General features: G+C 39.4%; 1 protein-coding gene across 1 annotated transcript; it reads right to left on the bottom strand.

Annotated features, from left to right (window-relative positions):
• Positions 1 to 14,659: 14,659 nt before the first annotated feature.
• Positions 14,660 to 16,312, bottom strand: LOC124564277 (piggyBac transposable element-derived protein 4-like). The gene has a single exon (XM_047131010.1). The coding sequence runs from the start codon at positions 16,310 to 16,312 to the stop codon at positions 14,660 to 14,662; it is 1,653 nt and encodes a 550-aa protein (XP_046986966.1).
• Between the last annotated feature and the right edge of the window lie 1,408 nt (positions 16,313 to 17,720).

Raw genomic sequence — 17,720 nt, forward strand, 5'->3', positions numbered from 1 at the left:
TATCCCTTGGACCTTCTTATTGACGATGAAAGACAGAAATTTGCATCGGAATTTAATACAAAGGCACAATGCCGACATTAGTACAAGAGGACTGACACTCTAACTTTCTAAGATTTGAACCTCTCCTGTGAGTCCATTTTTAGATTACGATGCTTCACTTCAGGTTTACTGTATCCCTTTTAAATTCTAATTGACATTGAAACACAGAAATTTCATCCGAATTTAATACAAAAGGCCGACTTAAGTAAAAGAGGACTGACACTCTCTCTTTCTATGATTTAAATCTCTCCTGTTAGTCCAGTTATAGATTCTGATGCTTCACTTCAGGTTTACTGTATACCTCGCACCTTCTTATTGACGATGAAACACAGAAATTGCATCGGAATAAAATACAAAAGGCATAATGCCGACTTAAGTACAAGAGGACTGGCACTCTCACTTTCTATGATTTGAATCTCTCCTGTGAGTCCAGTTTTAGATTCCGATGCTTCACTTCAGGTTTACTGTATCCATTGGACCTTCTTATTGACGATGAAACACAAACATTGCATCCGAATTTAATACAAAAGGCGACTTAAGTAAAAGAGGACTGACACTCTCTATTTCTATGATTTGAATCTCTCCTGTGAGTCCAGATATAGATTCTGATGCTTCACTTCAGGTTTACTGTATACCTCGCACCTTCTTATTGACGATGAAATACAGAAAATGCATCCGAATTTAATACAAAAGGCACAATGCCGACATAAGTAAAAGAGGACCGACACTCTCTCTTTCTATTATTTGAACCTCTCCTGTAAATCCAGTTTTATATTCCGATGCTTCACTTCAGGTTTACTGTATACCTTGCACCTTCTTATTGACGATGAAACACAGAAATTGCAACGGAATTAAATTCAGAAGGCACAATGCCGACTTAAGTACAAGAGGACTGACACTCTAACTCTCTATGATTTGAACCTATCCCGTGGATCCCGTTTTAAATTCCGATGCTTCACTTCAGGTTTACTGTATACCTTGCACCTTCTAATTGACAATGAAACACAGAAACTGCATCGGAATACAATTCAAAAGACACAATGCCGACTTAAGTACAAGAGGACTGACACTCTCACGTTCTATGATTTGAACCTCTCCTGTGAGTCCAGTTTTAGGTTCCGATGCTTCTCTTCAGGTTTACTGTATCCCTTGGACCTTCTTATTGACGATGAAACACAGAAATTGCATCCGAATTAAATTCAAAAGGCAAAATGCCGACTTAAGTAAAAGAGGACTGTCACTCTCTCTTTCTATGATTTGAACATATTCTGCGAGTCCAGTTTTAGATTCCGATGCTTCACTTCAGGTTTACTGTATACCTTGCACCGTCTTATTGACGATGTAACACAAGAATTGCATCGGAATTAAATTCAAAAGGCACAATGCCGACTTAAGTACAAGAGGACTGACACTCCAACTCTCTATGATTTGAACCTCTCCTGTGAGTCCAGTTTTGGATTTCGATGCTTCAGTTCAGGTTTACTGTATACCTAGCACCTTCTTATTGACGATTAAACACAGAGATTACATCCGAATTAAATTCAAAAGGCACAATGCCGACTTATGTACAAGAGGACTGACACTCTTACTCTCTAGGATTTGAACCTCTCCTGTGAGTCCAGTTTTAGATTCCGATGCTTCACTTCAGCTTTACTGTATACCTTGCACCTTCTTATTGACGATGAAACACAGAAATTCCATCGGAATTAAACCCAAAAGGCACAATGCCGACTTAAGTACAAGAGGACTGACACTCTCCCATTCTATGATTTGAACCTCTCCTGTGAGTCCAGTTTTAGATTCCGATGCTACACTTCAGGTTTACTGTGTCCCTTGGACCTTCTAATTGACGACGAAACACAGAAATTGCATCCGAATTTAATACAAAAAGCACAATGCCGACTTAAATACAATAGGACTGACACTCTCACTTTCTATGATTTGAACCACTCCAGTGGGTCCAGTTTTAGATTCCGATAGTTCACTTCAGGTTTACTGTATACCTTGTACCTTCTTGTTGACGACGAAACACAGAAATTGCATCCGAATTTAATACATAAGGCACAATGCCGCCTTAAGTACAAGAGGACTGTCGCTCTCCCATTCTATGATTTGAACCTCTCCTGTGAGTCCAGTTCTATATTACGATGCTTCACTTCAGGTTTACTGTATCCCTTACACTTTCTTATTGACGATGAAGCACAGTAATTGCATCCGAATTTAATACAAAAGGCCGACTTAAGTAAAATAGGACTGACACTCTAACTATCTACGATTTGAACCTCTCCTGTGAGTTCAGTTTTGGATTCCGATGCTTCACCTCAGGTTTACTGTATCCCTTAAACCTTATTGACGATGAAACACAGAAATTGCATCCGAATTTAACACAAAAGGCACAATGCCGACTTAAGTACAAGATCACTGACACTCTCTCTTTCTATGATTTGAACCTCTCCTGTGAGTCCAGTTTTAGATTCCGATAGTTCACTTCAGGTTTACTGTATACCTTGTACCTTGTTGTTGACGACGAAACACAGAAATTGCATCCGAATTTAAAACATATGGCACAATGCCGCCTTAAGTACAAGAGGACTGAAACTCTCACTTTCTATGATTTGAACGTCTCCTGTGAGTCCAGTTTTAGATTCCGATGCTAAACTTCAGGTTTTCTGTATACCTTGCACCGTCTTATTGACGATGTAACACAAGAATAGCATCGGAATTAAATTCAAAATGCACAATGCTGACTTAAGTACAAGAGGACTGACACTCTAACTCTCTATGATTTGAACCTCTCCTGTGAGTCCAGTTTTGGATTCCGATGCCTCACTTCAGGTTTACTGTATCCCTTAAACCTTCTTATTGACGATGAAACACAGAAATTGCATCCGAATTTAACACAAAAGGCACAATGCCGACTTAAGTACAAGAGGACTGACACTCTCCCTTTCTATGATTTGAACCTCTACTGTGAGTCCAGTTTTAGATTCCGATGCTTCACTTCAGGTTTACTATATCCCTTGGACCTTCTTATTGACGATGAAACACAGATATTGCATCCGAATTTAATACAAATGCACAATGCCGACTTAAGTAAAAGAGGACTTTCACTCTCTCTTTCTATGATTTGAACCTCTCCTGTGAGTCCAGTTTTAGATTCCGATGCTTCACTTCAGGTTTACTGTATCCCTTGGACCTTCATATTGACGATGAAACACAGAAATTGCATCCGAATTTAATACAAATGCACAAAGCCGACTTAAGTAAAAGAGCACTTTCACTATCTCTTTCCATGATTTGAACCTCCCCTGTGAGTCCACTTTTAGATTCCGATGCTTCATTTCAGGTTTACTGTATACCTTGCACCTTCTTATTGACGATGAAACCAGAAATAGCATCGGAATTTAATACAAAATGCACAATGCCGACTTAAGAACAACAGGACTGACACTCTCACTTTCTATGATATGAACCTCTCCTGTGAGTCCAGTTTTAGATTCCAATGCTTCACTTCAGGTTTACTGTATACCTTGCACCTTGTTATTGACGATGAAACTGAGATATTGCATCGGAATTAAATTGAAAAGGCACAATGTCGACTTAAGTACAAGAAGACTGACACTATAACTTTCAAAGATTTGATCCTCTCCTGTGAGTCCAGTTTTAGATTCCAATGCTTAACTTCAGGTATACTGTATCCCTTGGACCTTCTTATTGACGATGAAACACCGAAATTGCATCCGAATTTAATACAAAAGGCACAATGCCGACTTAAGTAAAAGAGCACTGACACTCTCCCATTTTATGATTTGAACTTCTCCTGTGAGTCCAGTTTTAGTTTCTGATGCGTCACTTCGGGATTACCGTATACCTTGCACCTTCTAATAGACGATGAAAGACAGAAATTTGCATCGGAATTTAATACAAAAGGCACAATGCCGACTTAAGTAAAAGAGGACTGACACTCTCCCTCTCTATGATTTGAACCTCTCCTGTGAGTCCAGTTTTAGATTCCGTTGCTTCACTTCAGGTTTACTGTATACCTTGCAATTTCTTATTGACGGTGAAACATAGAAATTGCATCGGAATTAAATTCAAAAGGCACAATGCCGACTTAAGTACAAGAGGACTAACACTCTAACTCTCTATGATTTGAACCGCTCCTGTGAACCAGTTTTAGATTCCGATGGTTCACTTCAGGTTAACTGTATACCTTGGGCCTTCTTATTGACGATGAAACACAGAAATTGCATCGGAATTAAATTCAAAAGGCACAATGCCGACTTAAGTACAATAGGACTGACATTCTCACTTTCTATGATTTGAACCTCTCCAGTGAGTCCAGTTTTAGATTCCGATAGTTCACTTCAGGTTTACTGTATACCTTGTACTTTCTTGTTGACGACGAAACACAGAAATTGCACCCGAATTTATTACATAAGGCACAATGCCGCCTTAAGTACAAGAGGACTGTCACTTTCAAATCCTATGATTTGAACCTCTCCTGTGAGTCCAGTTCTAGATTACGATGCTTCACTTCAGGTTTACTGTAATCCTTAGACTTTCTTATTGACGATGAAGCACAGTAATTGCATCCGAATTTAATACAAAAGGCACAATGACGACTTAAGTACAAGATCACTGACACTCTCACTTTCTATGATTTGAACCTCTCCTGTGAGTCCAGTTTTAGATTCCGATGTTTCACTTCAAGTTTACTGTATACCTTGCAACTTCTTATTGACGATGAAACACAGAAATTGCATCCGAATTTAATACAAATGGTGCAATGCCAACATAAGTACAAGAGGACTGTCACTATCTGTTTCTATGATTTGAACCTCTCCTGTGAGTCCAGTTTTAGATTCTGATGTTTCACTTCAGGTTTACTGTATACCTTGCACCTTCTTATTGACGATGAAACACAGAAATTGCATCGGAATTTAATACAATAGGCAAAATGCCGACTTAAGTACTAGAGGACTGACACTCTCACTTTCTATGATTTGAACCTCTCCTGTGAGTCCAGTTTTAGATTCCGATGCTTCACTTCAGGTCTACTGTATCCATTGGACCTTCTTATTGACGATGAAATACAGAAATTGCATCCGAATTTAATACAAAAGGCGCAATGCCGACTTAAGTTAAAGAGGACCGACACTTTCTCTTTCTATTATTTGAACCTCTCCTGTGAGTCCAGTTTTATATTCCGATGCTTCACTTCAGGTTTACTGTATACCTTGCACCTTCTTATTGACGATGAAACACAGAAATTGCATCGGAATTAAATTCAGAAGGCACTATGCCGACTTAAGTACAAGAGGACTGACACTCTAACTCTCTATGATTTGAACCTCTCCTGTGAATCCAGTTTTAAATTCCGATGCTTCACTTAGGGTTTACTGTATACCTTGCACCTTCTTATTGACGATGAAACACAGAAATTGCATCGGAATTAAATTCAAAAGACCCAATGCCGACTTAAGTACAAGAGGACTGGCACTCTCACATTCTATGACTTGAACCTCTCCCGTGAGTCCAGTTTTAGGTTCCGATGCTTCACTTCACGTTTACTGTATCCCTTGGACCTTCGTATTGACAATGATACACAGAAATTGCATCCGAATTAAATACAAAAAGCACAATGCCGACATAAGTAAAAGAGGACTGACAATCTCACATTCTGTGATTTGAACCTCTCCTGTGAGTCCGGTTTTAGGTTCCGATGCTTCACTTCAGGTTTACTGCATCCCTTGGACCTTCTTATTGACGATGAAACACAGAAATTGCATCCGAATTAAATACAAAAGGCACAATGCCGACTTAAGTAAAGAGGACTGTCACTCTCTCTTTCTACGATTTGAACCTCTCCTGTGAGTCCAGTTTTAGATTCCGATGCTTCACTTTAGGTTTACTGTATACCTTGCACCGTCTTATTGACGATGTAACACAAGAATTGCATCGGAATTAAATTCAAAAGGCACAGTGCCGACTTAAGTAAAAGAGGACTGACACTCTCACTTTCTGTGATTTGAACCTTACCTGTGAGTCCTGTTTTAGATTCCGATGCTTCACTTCAGGTTTACTGTATACCTTGCACCATCTTATTGACGATGAAACACAGATATTGCATCGGAATTAAATTGAGAAGGCACAATGTCGACTTAAGTACAAGAGGACTGACACTCTAACTTTCTAAGATTTGATCCTCTCCTGTGAGTCCAGTTTTAGATTCCGATGCTTCATTTCAGGTTTACTGTATCCCTTGGACCTTCTTATTGACAATGAAAGACAGAAATTTGCATCGGAATTTAATACAAAGGCGCAATGCCGACATTATTACAAGAGGACTGACACACTAACTTTCTATGATTTGAACCTCTCCTGTGAGTCCAGTTTCAGATTCCGATGCTTCACTTCCGGTTTACTGTATCCCTTGGACCTTCATATTGACGATGAGATACAGAAATTGCATCCGAATTTAATACAAAAGGCACAATGCCGACTTAAGTAAACGAGGACTGACACTCTCCCTCTCTATGATTTGAACCTCTCCTGTGAGTCCAGTTTCAAATTCCGATGCTTCACTTCAGGTTTACTGTATACCTGGCACGTACATATTGACGATGAAGCATAGAAATTACATCGGAATTAAATTCAAAGGCACAATGCCGACTTAAGTACAAGAGGACTGACACTCTCACTTTCTAAGATTTGAACCTCTCCTGTGAGTCCATTTTTAGATTCCGATGCTTCACTTCAGGTTTACTGTATCCCTTGGACCTTCTAATTGACATTGAAACACAGAAATTTCATCCGAATTTAATACAAAAGGCCGACTTAAGTAAAAGAGGACTGACACTCTCTCTTTCTATGATATCAATCTCTCCTGTGAGTCCAGTTATAGATTCTGATGCTTCACTTTAGGTTTACTGTATACCTCGCACCTTCTTATTGACGATAGAACACAGAAATTGCATCGGAATTTAATACAAAAGGCATAATGCCGACTTCAGTACAAGAGGACTGGCACTCTCACTTACTATGATTTGAAAATCTCCTGAGAGTCCAGTTTTAGATTCCGATGCTTCACTTCAGGTTTACTGTATCCATTGGACCTTCTTATTGACGATGAAACACAGACATTGCATCCGAATTTAATACAAAAGGCCGACTTTAGTAAAAGAGGACTGACACTCTCTCTTTCTATGATTTGAACCTCTCCTGTGAGTCCAGATATAGATTCTGATGCTTCACTTCAGGTTTACTGTATACCTCGCACCTTCTTATTGACGATGAAATACAGAAAATGCATCCGAATTTAATACAAAAGGCACAATGCCGACTTAAGTAAAAGAGGACCGACACTCTCTCTTTCTATTATTTGAACCTCTCCTGTGAGTCCAGTTTTATATTCCGATGCTTCACTTCAGGTTTACTGTATACCTTGCACCTTCTTATTGACGATGAAACACAGAAATTGCATCGGAATTAAATTCAGAAGGCACAATGCCGACTTAAGTACAAGAGGACTGACACTCTGACTCTCTATGATTTGAACCTCTCCCGTGGATCCAGTTTTAAATTCCGATGCTTCACTTCAGGTTTACTGTATCCCTTGGAGATTCATATTGACGATGAAACACAGAAATTGCATCCGAATTAAATTTAAAAGGCACAATGCCGACTTAAGTAAAAGAGGACTGTCACTCTCCCATTCTATGATTGAACCTCTCCTGTGAGTCCAGTTCTAAATTACGATGCTTCACTTCAGGTTTACTGTATCCCTTAGACTTTCTTATTGACGATGAAGCACAATAATTGCATCCGAATTTAATACAAAAGGCCGACATAAGTAAAAGATGACAGACACTCTACCTATCTACGATTTGAACCTCTCCTGTGAGTTCAGTTTTGGATTCCGATGCTTCACTTCAGGTTTACTGTATCCCTTAAAACTTCTTATTGACGATGAAACACAGAAATTGCATCCGAATTTAACACAAAAGGCACAATGCCGACTTAAGTACAAGATCACTGACACTCTCACTTTCTATGATTTGAACCTCTCCTGTGAGTCCAGTTTTAGATTCCGATGTTCACTTCAAGTTTACTGTATACCTTGCAACTTCTTATTGACGATGAAACACAGAAATTGCATCCGAATTTAATACAAATGGCACAATGCCAACATAAGTACAAGAGGACTGTCACTACCTGTTTCTATGATTTGAACCTCTCCTGTGATTCCAGTTTTAGATTCCGATGCTTCACTTCAGGTTTACTATATCCCTTGGACCTTCTTATTGACGATGAAACACAGAAATTGCATCCGAATTTAACACAAAAGGCACAATGCAGACTTAAGTACAAGAGGACTGTCACTCTCTGTTTCTATGATTTGAACCTCTCCTTTGAGTCCAGTTTTAGATTCCGATGCTTCACTTCAGGTTTACTATATCCCTTGGACCTTCTTATTGACGATGAAACACAGAAATTGCAGCCGAATTTAATACAAATGCACAATGCCAACATAAGTACAAGAGGACTGTCACTATCTGTTTCTATGATTTCAACCTCTCCTGTGAGTCCAGTTTTAGATTCTGATGTTTCACTTCAGGTTTACTGTATACCTTGCACCTTCTTATTGACGATGAAACACAGAAATTGCATCGGAATTTAATACAATAGGCAAAATGCCGACTTAAGTACTAGAGGACTGACACTCTCACTTTCTATGATTTGAACCTCTCCTGTGAGTCCAGTTTTAGATTCCGATGCTTCACTTCAGGTCTACTGTATTCATTGGACCTTCTTATTGACGATGAAATACAGAAATTGCATCCGAATTTAATACAAAAGGCGCAATGCCGACTTAAGTTAAAGAGGACCGACACTTTCTCTTTCTATTATTTGAACCTCTCCTGTGAGTCCAGTTTTATATTCCGATGCTTCACTTCAGGTTTACTGTATACCTTGCACCTTCTTATTGACGATGAAACACAGAAATTGCATCGGAATTAAATTCAGGAGGCACTATGCCGACTTAAGTACAAGAGGACTGACACTCTAACTCTCTATGATTTGAACCTCTCCTGTGAATACAGTTTTAAATTCCGATGCTTCACTTAGGGTTTACTGTATACCTTGCACCTTCTTATTGACGATGAAACACAGAAATTGCATCGGAATTAAATTCAAAAGACCCAATGCCGACTTAAGTACAAGAGGACTGGCACTCTCACATTCTATGACTTGAACCTCTCCCGTGAGTCCAGTTTTAGGTTCCGATGCTTCACTTCACGTTCACTGTATCCCTTGGACCTTCGTATTGACAATGAAACACAGAAATTGCATCCGAATTAAATACAAAAACACAATGCCGACATAAGTAAAAGAGGACTGACAATCTCACATTCTGTGATTTGAACCTCTCCTGTGAGTCCGGTTTTAGGTTCCGATGCTTCACTTCAGGTTTACTGTATCCCTTGGACCTTCTTATTGACGATGAAACACAGAAATTGCATCCGAATTAAATACAAAAGGCACAATGCCGACTTAAGTAAAGAGGACTGACACTCTCTCTTTCTACGATTTGAACCTCTCCTGTGAGTCCAGTTTTAGATTCCGATGCTTCACTTTAGGTTTACTGTATACCTTGCACCGTCTTATTGACGATGTAACACAAGAATTGCATCGGAATTAAATTCAAAAGGCACAGTGCCGACTTAAGTAAAAGAGGACTGACACTCTCACTTTCTGTGATTTGAACCTTACCTGTGAGTCCTGTTTTAGATTCCGATGCTTCACTTCAGGTTTACTGTATACCTTGCACCTTCTTATTGACGATGAAACACAGATATTGCATCGGAATTAAATTGAGAAGGCACAATGTCGATTTAAGTACAAGAGGACTGACACTCTAACTTTCTAAGATTTGATCTTCTCCTGTGAGTCCAGTTTTAGATTCCGATGCTTCATTTCAGGTTTACTGTATCCCTTGGACCTTCTTATTGACAATGAAAGACAGAAATTTGCATCGGAATTTAATACAAAGGCGCAATGCCGACATTAGTACAAGAGGACTGACACTCTAACTTTCTATGATTTGAACCTCTCCTGTGAGTTCAGTTTCAGATTCCGATGCTTCACTTCCGGTTTACTGTATCCCTTGGACCTTCATATTGACGATGAGATACAGAAATTGCATCCGAATTTAATACAAAAGGCACAATGCCGACTTAAGTAAACGAGGACTGACACTCTCCCTCTCTATGATTTGAACCTCTCCTGTGAGTCCAGTTTCAAATTCCGATGCTTCACTTCAGGTTTACTGTATACCTGGCACGTACATATTGACGATGAAGCATAGAAATTACATCGGAATTAAATTCAAAGGCACAATGCCGACTTAAGTACAAGAGGACTGACACTCTAACTCTCTATGATTTGAACCTCTCCTGTGGGTCCAGTTTTAGATTCCGATGCTTCAATTCAGGTTTACTGTATACCTTGCACCTTCTTATTGACGATGAAACACAGAAATTGCATCGGATTTAAATTCAAAAGGCACAATGCCGACTTAAGTACAAGAGGACTGACACTCTCACTTTCTAAGATTTGAACCTCTCCTGTGAGTCCATTTTTAGATTCCGATGCTTCACTTCAGGTTTACTGTATCCCTTGGACCTTCTAATTGACATTGAAACACAGAAATTTCATCCGAATTTAATACAAAAGGCCGACTTAAGTAAAAGAGGACTGACACTCTCTCTTTCTATGATTTAAATCTCTCCTGTGAGTCCAGTTATAGATTCTGATGCTTCACTTTAGGTTTACTGTATACCTCGCACCTTCTTATTGACGATAGAACACAGAAATTGCATCGGAATTAAATACAAAAGGCATAATGCCGACTTCAGTACAAGAGGACTGGCACTCTCACTTACTATGATTTGAAAATCTCCTGAGAGTCCAGTTTTAGATTCCGATGCTTCACTTCAGGTTTACTGTATCCATTGGACCTTCTTATTGACGATGAAACACAGACATTGCATCCGAATTTAATACAAAAGGCCGACTTAAGTAAAAGAGGACTGACACTCTCTCTTTCTATGATTTGAACCTCTCCTGTGAGTCCAGATATAGATTCTGATGCTTCACTTCAGGTTTACTGAATACCTCGCACCTTCTTATTGACGATGAAATACAGAAAATGCATCCGAATTTAATACAAAAGGCACAATGCCGACTTAAGTAAAAGAGGACCGACACTCTCTCTTTCTATTATTTGAACCTCTCCTGTGAGTCCAGTTTTATATTCCGATGCTTCACTTCAGGTTTACTGTATACCTTGCACCTTCTTATTGACGATGAAACACAGAAATTGCATCGGAATTAAATTCAGAAGGCACAATGCCGACTTAAGTACAAGAGGACTGACACTCTAACTCTCTATGAATTGAACCTCTCCCGTGGATCCAGTTTTAAATTCCGATGCTTCACTTCAGGTTTACTGTATCCCTTGGAGATTCATATTGACGATGAAACACAGAAATTGCATCCGAATTAAATTTAAAAGGCACAATGCCGACTTAAGTAAAAGAGGACTGTCACTCTCCCATTCTATGATTTGAACCTCTCCTGTGAGTCCAGTTCTAAATTACGATGCTTCACTTCAGGTTTACTGTATCCCTTAGACTTTCTTATTGACGATGAAGCACAGTAATTGCATCCGAATTTAATACAAAAGGCCGACATAAGTAATAGAGGACTGACACTCTACCTATCTACGATTTGAACCTCTCCTGTGAGTTCAGTTTTGGATTCCGATGCTTCACTTCGGGTTTACTGTATCCCTTAAACCTTCTTATTGACGATGAAACACAGAAATTGCATCCGAATTTAACACAAAAGGCACAATGCCGACTTAAGTACAAGATCACTGACACTCTCACTTTCTATGATTTGAACCTCTCCTGTGAGTCCAGTTTTAGATTCCGATGTTTCACTTCAAGTTTACTGTATACCTTGCAACTTCTTATTGACGATGAAACACAGAAATTGCATCCGAATTTAATACAAATGGCACAATGCCAACATAAGTACAAGAGGACTGTCACTACCTGTTTCTATGATTTGAACCTCTCCTGTGATTCCAGTTTTAGATTCCGATGCTTCACTTCAGGTTTACTATATCCCTTGGACCTTCTTATTGACGATGAAACACAGAAATTGCATCCGAATTTAACACAAAAGGCACAATGCCAACTTAAGTACAAGAGGACTGTCACTCTCTGTTTCTATGATTTGAACCTCTCCTGTGAGTCCAGTTTTAGATTCCGATGCTTCACTTCAGGTTTACTATATTCCTTGGACCTTCTTATTGACGATGAAACACAGAAATTGCAGCCGAATTTAATACAATTGCACAATGCCGACTTAAGTAAAAGAGGACTTTCACTCTCTCTTTCTATGATTTGAACCTCTCCTGAGAGTCCAGTTTTAGATTCCGATAGTTCACTTCAGGTTTACTGTATACCTTGTACCTTGTTGTTGACGACGAAACACAGAAATTGCATCCGAATTTAATACATAAGGCACAATGCCGCCTTAAGTACACGAGGACTGCAACTCTCACTTTCTATGATTTGAACGTCTCCTGTGAGTCCAGTTTTAGATTCCGATGCTTAACTTCAGGTTTTCTGTATACTTTGCAGCGTCTTATTGACGATGAGACACAGAAATTGCATCCGAATTTAATACATAAGGCACAATGCCGCCTTAAGTACAAGAGGACTGTCACTCTCCCATCCTATGATTTGAACCTCTCCTGTGAGTCCAGTTTAGGATTCCGATGCTTCACTTCAGGTTTACTGAATCCCTTAAACCTTCTTATTGACGATGAAACACAGAAATTGCATCCGAATTTAACACAAAAGGCACAATGCCGACTTAAGTACAAAAGGACTGACACTCTCACTTTCTATGTTTTGAACCTCTACTGTGAGTCCAGTTTTAGATTCCGATGATTCACTTCAAGTTTACTGTTTACCTTGCAACTTCTTATTGACGATGAGACACAGAAATTGCATCCGAATTTAATACATAAGGCACAATGCCGCCTTAAGTACAAGAGGACTGTCACTCTCCCATCCTATGATTTGAACCTCTCCTGTGAGTCCAGTTTTAGATTCCGATGCTTCATTTCAGGTTTACTGTATACCTTGCACCTTCTTATTGACGATGAAACCAGAAATAGCATCGGAATTTAGCACAAAATGCACAGTGCCGACTTAAGAACAACAGGACTGACACTCTCACTTTCTATGATTTGAACCTCTCCTGTGAGTCCAGTTTTAGATTCCAATGCTTCACTTCAGGTTTACTGTATACCTTGCACCTTCTTATTGACGATGAAACTGAGATATTGCATCGGAATTAAATTGAAAAGGCACAATGTTGACTTAAGTACAAGAAGACTGACACTCTAACTTTCAAAGATTTGATCCTCTCTTGTGAGTCCAGTTTCAGATTCCGATGCTTCACTTCAGGTATACTGTATCCCTTGGACCTTCTTATTGACGATGAAACACCGAAATTGCATCCGAATTTAATACAAAAGGCACAATGCCGACTCAAGTAAAAGAGGACTGACACTCTCCCTCTCTATGATTTGAACCTCTCCTGTGAGTCCAGTTTTAGATTCCGATAGTTCACTTCAGGTTTACTGGATACCTTGTACCTTCTTGTTGACGACGAAACACAGAAATTGCATCCGAATTTAATACATAAGGCACAATGCCGCCTTAAGTACAAGAGGACTGTCACTCGCCCATCCTATGATTTGAACCTCTCCTGTGAGTCCAGTTCTAGATTACGATGCTTCACTTCAGGTTTACTGTATCCCTTAGACTTTCTTATTGACGATGAAGCACAGTAATTGCATCCGAATTTAATACAAAAGGGTAACTTAAGTAAAAGAGGACTGACACTCTCACATTCTATGATTTGAACCTCTCCTGTGAGTCCAGTTTTAGATTCCGATGTTTCACTTCAAGCTAACTGTATACCTTGCAACTTCTTATTGACGATGAAACACAGAAATTGCATCCGAATTTAATACAAAAGGCACAATGCCAACTTAAGTACAAGAGGACTGTCACTCTCTGTTTCTATGATTTGAACCTCTCCTGTGAGTCCAGTTTTAGATTCCGATAGTTCACTTCAGGTTTACTGTATACCGTGTACCTTATTGTTGACGACGAAACACAGAAATTGCATCCGAATTAACACTCTCTGTACCAGGCCTATTTTATGCACCCGTCCCTAGAAACCGGGCAATTTTACCAATATTAAAAAAATTACTGCATCAAATCTACTGTTTGGATTGTGGCAAATTTGGTACCATCTTGAAGCTGCACATTTCTACTTTAATTCTGAGTGAAAGAAACTACTTTACAATGCACAGCTTTAAGGTACAGTTATAGAAATCACTTAGATGTTTTAAGAATTTAGAAAAAGTCATACGAATAAGGGAATACAATTGTGATTTATTTTTAACCAAAATTGTGGCACTACATTACATGTTTCTGATAGTATACAGTATTACATATAAATTTCACACAGAATCATATTGTTTTTTAGTGTGGAAAATTTTAAAGCAAGGTTCCAGGCAGAGTGCAACGCCACACTGTTCACATTCGTATCGTGTCTCTTTGCGAGAAGCCTTGCCACTCTGTTTCTTGCTCCTGGAACTGCACACGTGACACACACGAGCAGCATACTTCTTAGTAGTTGCAGGTATGTGCTGCAAAAAATGTCTCTTTGTTAGCCGACCTACAGTTCCTTCATTTCTTGGAATGAATTCAAGTGTGTCGTCTTCAACAAGCTGAACTGCAAGCACTGTTATAAAGTCTGTTATTGTAATTTTCTTCCTGTGCACTGCATTGTACAGCCAAAATGCATTTGATACTCCCATAAGCAGCAAATGGAAATATAATTTTCGCCACCATTTCACAGTTCTGTGCTGGAACGGATTGTACTGCAGGCGTTGGTCTCCAATATCCACTCCAATTTTATTGAGGTTGTAATCAAGTACCTGAAGTGGTTTCAATACTACAGACCCATTTCTCTTAGTATGCGTACCAAATGTTGCTTGATGCCTTGTAGACAATGTATACACATCTCTCTTATCTTTCCACTTCATTGCCAATACATTATCTTTACGCCGAAAAGACATTTCGCCCTTTTTCAGCTTAGCAGATACTAAATCTTTAGGCAATCCTTTCCTGGATTTGTTCACAGTACCAACAGCTCCAGTGCCTTTCTCTGCCAGTTGCTGAAATAGCTCTGGACTGGAATAAAATCGATCTAAATACACAGTGTGGCCTTTGTTCAGCAAGCTGCTGTCAGACAACAATCGCAAAATAACCGCAGACGAAGAATTGTCAACAATATGCTTACCAGCATAAACTTCAAAATTTACAACATAGCCACTACTGGCTTCAGCAACAGCATATACTTTCAGTCCATACTTATGAGGCTTATTTTGCATGTAAACACGGAAACTCACACGACCTCGAAATGGGCAAATTCCTTCATCAATTGTCACTTTTTCTGAGGGACGATATGCCTGGATACATCGCTCCTTCAAATTATTATAATATGGCAAAACTTTGTAAAGTGGATGAAATCCATCTTCGCCTGGTTTTTTCTGATTTGAATTGTCAACAAGATGCAAGCATGACAGTATCTGAGTGAAACGCAAACGGCTCATGACATGGGGACAAAAGTTACAACTAAGAACAGGATTAGTGCTCCAATGGTCCGCAATTTTGGGCTTTTTCGAAACACACATGTGGAAAATAATACCCAAGAAACGCCTCATCTCACTTATAGTCACTGGCTTCCACGAACTCAAAACTGAATGGGGCTTCAGATTATTTCCTCTTCTTTTCTTCTGTATTGTCTGTGATGCATACAAATTTGTCTGTCTCTTGAGTTCATTTACGTCACTGTCAGTAAGGAACACTTTACTGCAATCCAGTACAGAACTCGACTCATCAATATCCACTAGTATCTGCCTGGGTGTCGTGTTGACAGGCAGAGGTCGGTAGGTGTCAACTGCAGTCCACTCACTGTCTTTCGGATACGGCACAGCTGCTGGATTTGAAGCAACACCTTCAACATCATTCTCGTCTTCATCTGAAGACAAACTGTCATCAATCTCGTCTTCTAAAAAGAATATCACATTATGTGTAACTACATACATCGTTTACACATGTTCAACAGATATGTGCGTACTGCACAATTACGTGGAAAATTCGGAAATACGTACCTTCAAACACACCATTGCATTCAGAATCGTCTGAATCACTCTCTACATTATCCAGAGTGTCGCTATGATTGATCAAATCCGCAATTTCTGCGTCTGATAAACCGCGCCGAAACATGATGACAAACAACTGAATGATATACAGACTGAGAACGCAAAGATAAGTTTTAACATGAATTACAGCGCTGCCGTGACATCTATGGACGCATTTTGTTAATAAACATCTGAAAAACGTATAGCGCTGGCCAAACCCGTAGAAATAACGTTGCAGTGTTTTGAATGAAATTAAATGTAGCGGCCCGTAAATTTTACGGGCTTGGTGATTTTCGCGCGATCCCAGGCCCGTAAATTTTACGGGCTTGGCGCTTAGAGTGTTAAATACATAAGGCACAATGCCGCCTTAAGTACAAGAGGACTGAAACTCTCACTTTCTATGATTTGAACGTCTCCTGTGAGTCCAGTTTTAGATTCCGATACATCACTTCAGGTTTACTGTAATCCTTGCACCTTCTTATTGACGATGAAACTGAGATATTGCATCGGAATTAAATTGAAAAGGCACAATGTGGACTTAAGTACAAGAAGACTGACACTCTAACTTTCAAAGATTTGATCCTCCCCTGTGAGTCCAGTTTTAGATTCCGATGCTTCACTTCAGGTTTACTATATCCCTTGGACCTTCTTATTGACGATGAAACACAGAAATTGCAACCGAATATAATACAAATGCATAATGCCGACTTAAGTAAAAGAGGACTTTCACTCTCTCTTTCTATGATTTGAACGTCTCCTGTGAGTCCAGTTTCAGATTCCGATACTTCACTTCAGGTTTACTGTATACCTTGCACCTTCTTATTGACGATGAAACTGAGATATTGCATCGGAATTAAATTGAAAAGGCACAATGTCGACTTAAGTACAAGAAGACTGACACTCTAACTTTCAAAGATTTGATCCTCCCCTGTGAGTCCAGTTTTAGATTCCGATGCTTCACTTCAGGTATACTGTATCCCTTGGACCTTCTTATTGACGATGAAACACAGAAATTGCATCCGAATTTAATACAAAAGGCACAATGCTGACTTAATTAAAAGGGGCCTGACACTCTCCCATTCTATGATTTGAACTTCTCCTGTGAGTCCAGTTTTAGTTTCCGATGCGTCACTTCAGGTTTACCGTATACCTTGCACCTTCTTATTGACGATGAAAGACAGAAATTTGCATTGGAATTTAATGCAAAGGCACATTGCCGACAATAGTACAAGAGGAGTGACACTCTCACTTTCTATGACTTGAACCTCTCCTGTGAGACCAGTTTTAGATTCCGATAGTTCACTTCAGGTTT

The sequence above is a fragment of the Schistocerca americana genome, unplaced genomic scaffold (assembly GCF_021461395.2).
Source record: "Schistocerca americana isolate TAMUIC-IGC-003095 unplaced genomic scaffold, iqSchAmer2.1 HiC_scaffold_131, whole genome shotgun sequence".
In the NCBI taxonomy this organism is placed as follows: Eukaryota; Metazoa; Arthropoda; class Insecta; order Orthoptera; family Acrididae; genus Schistocerca; species Schistocerca americana.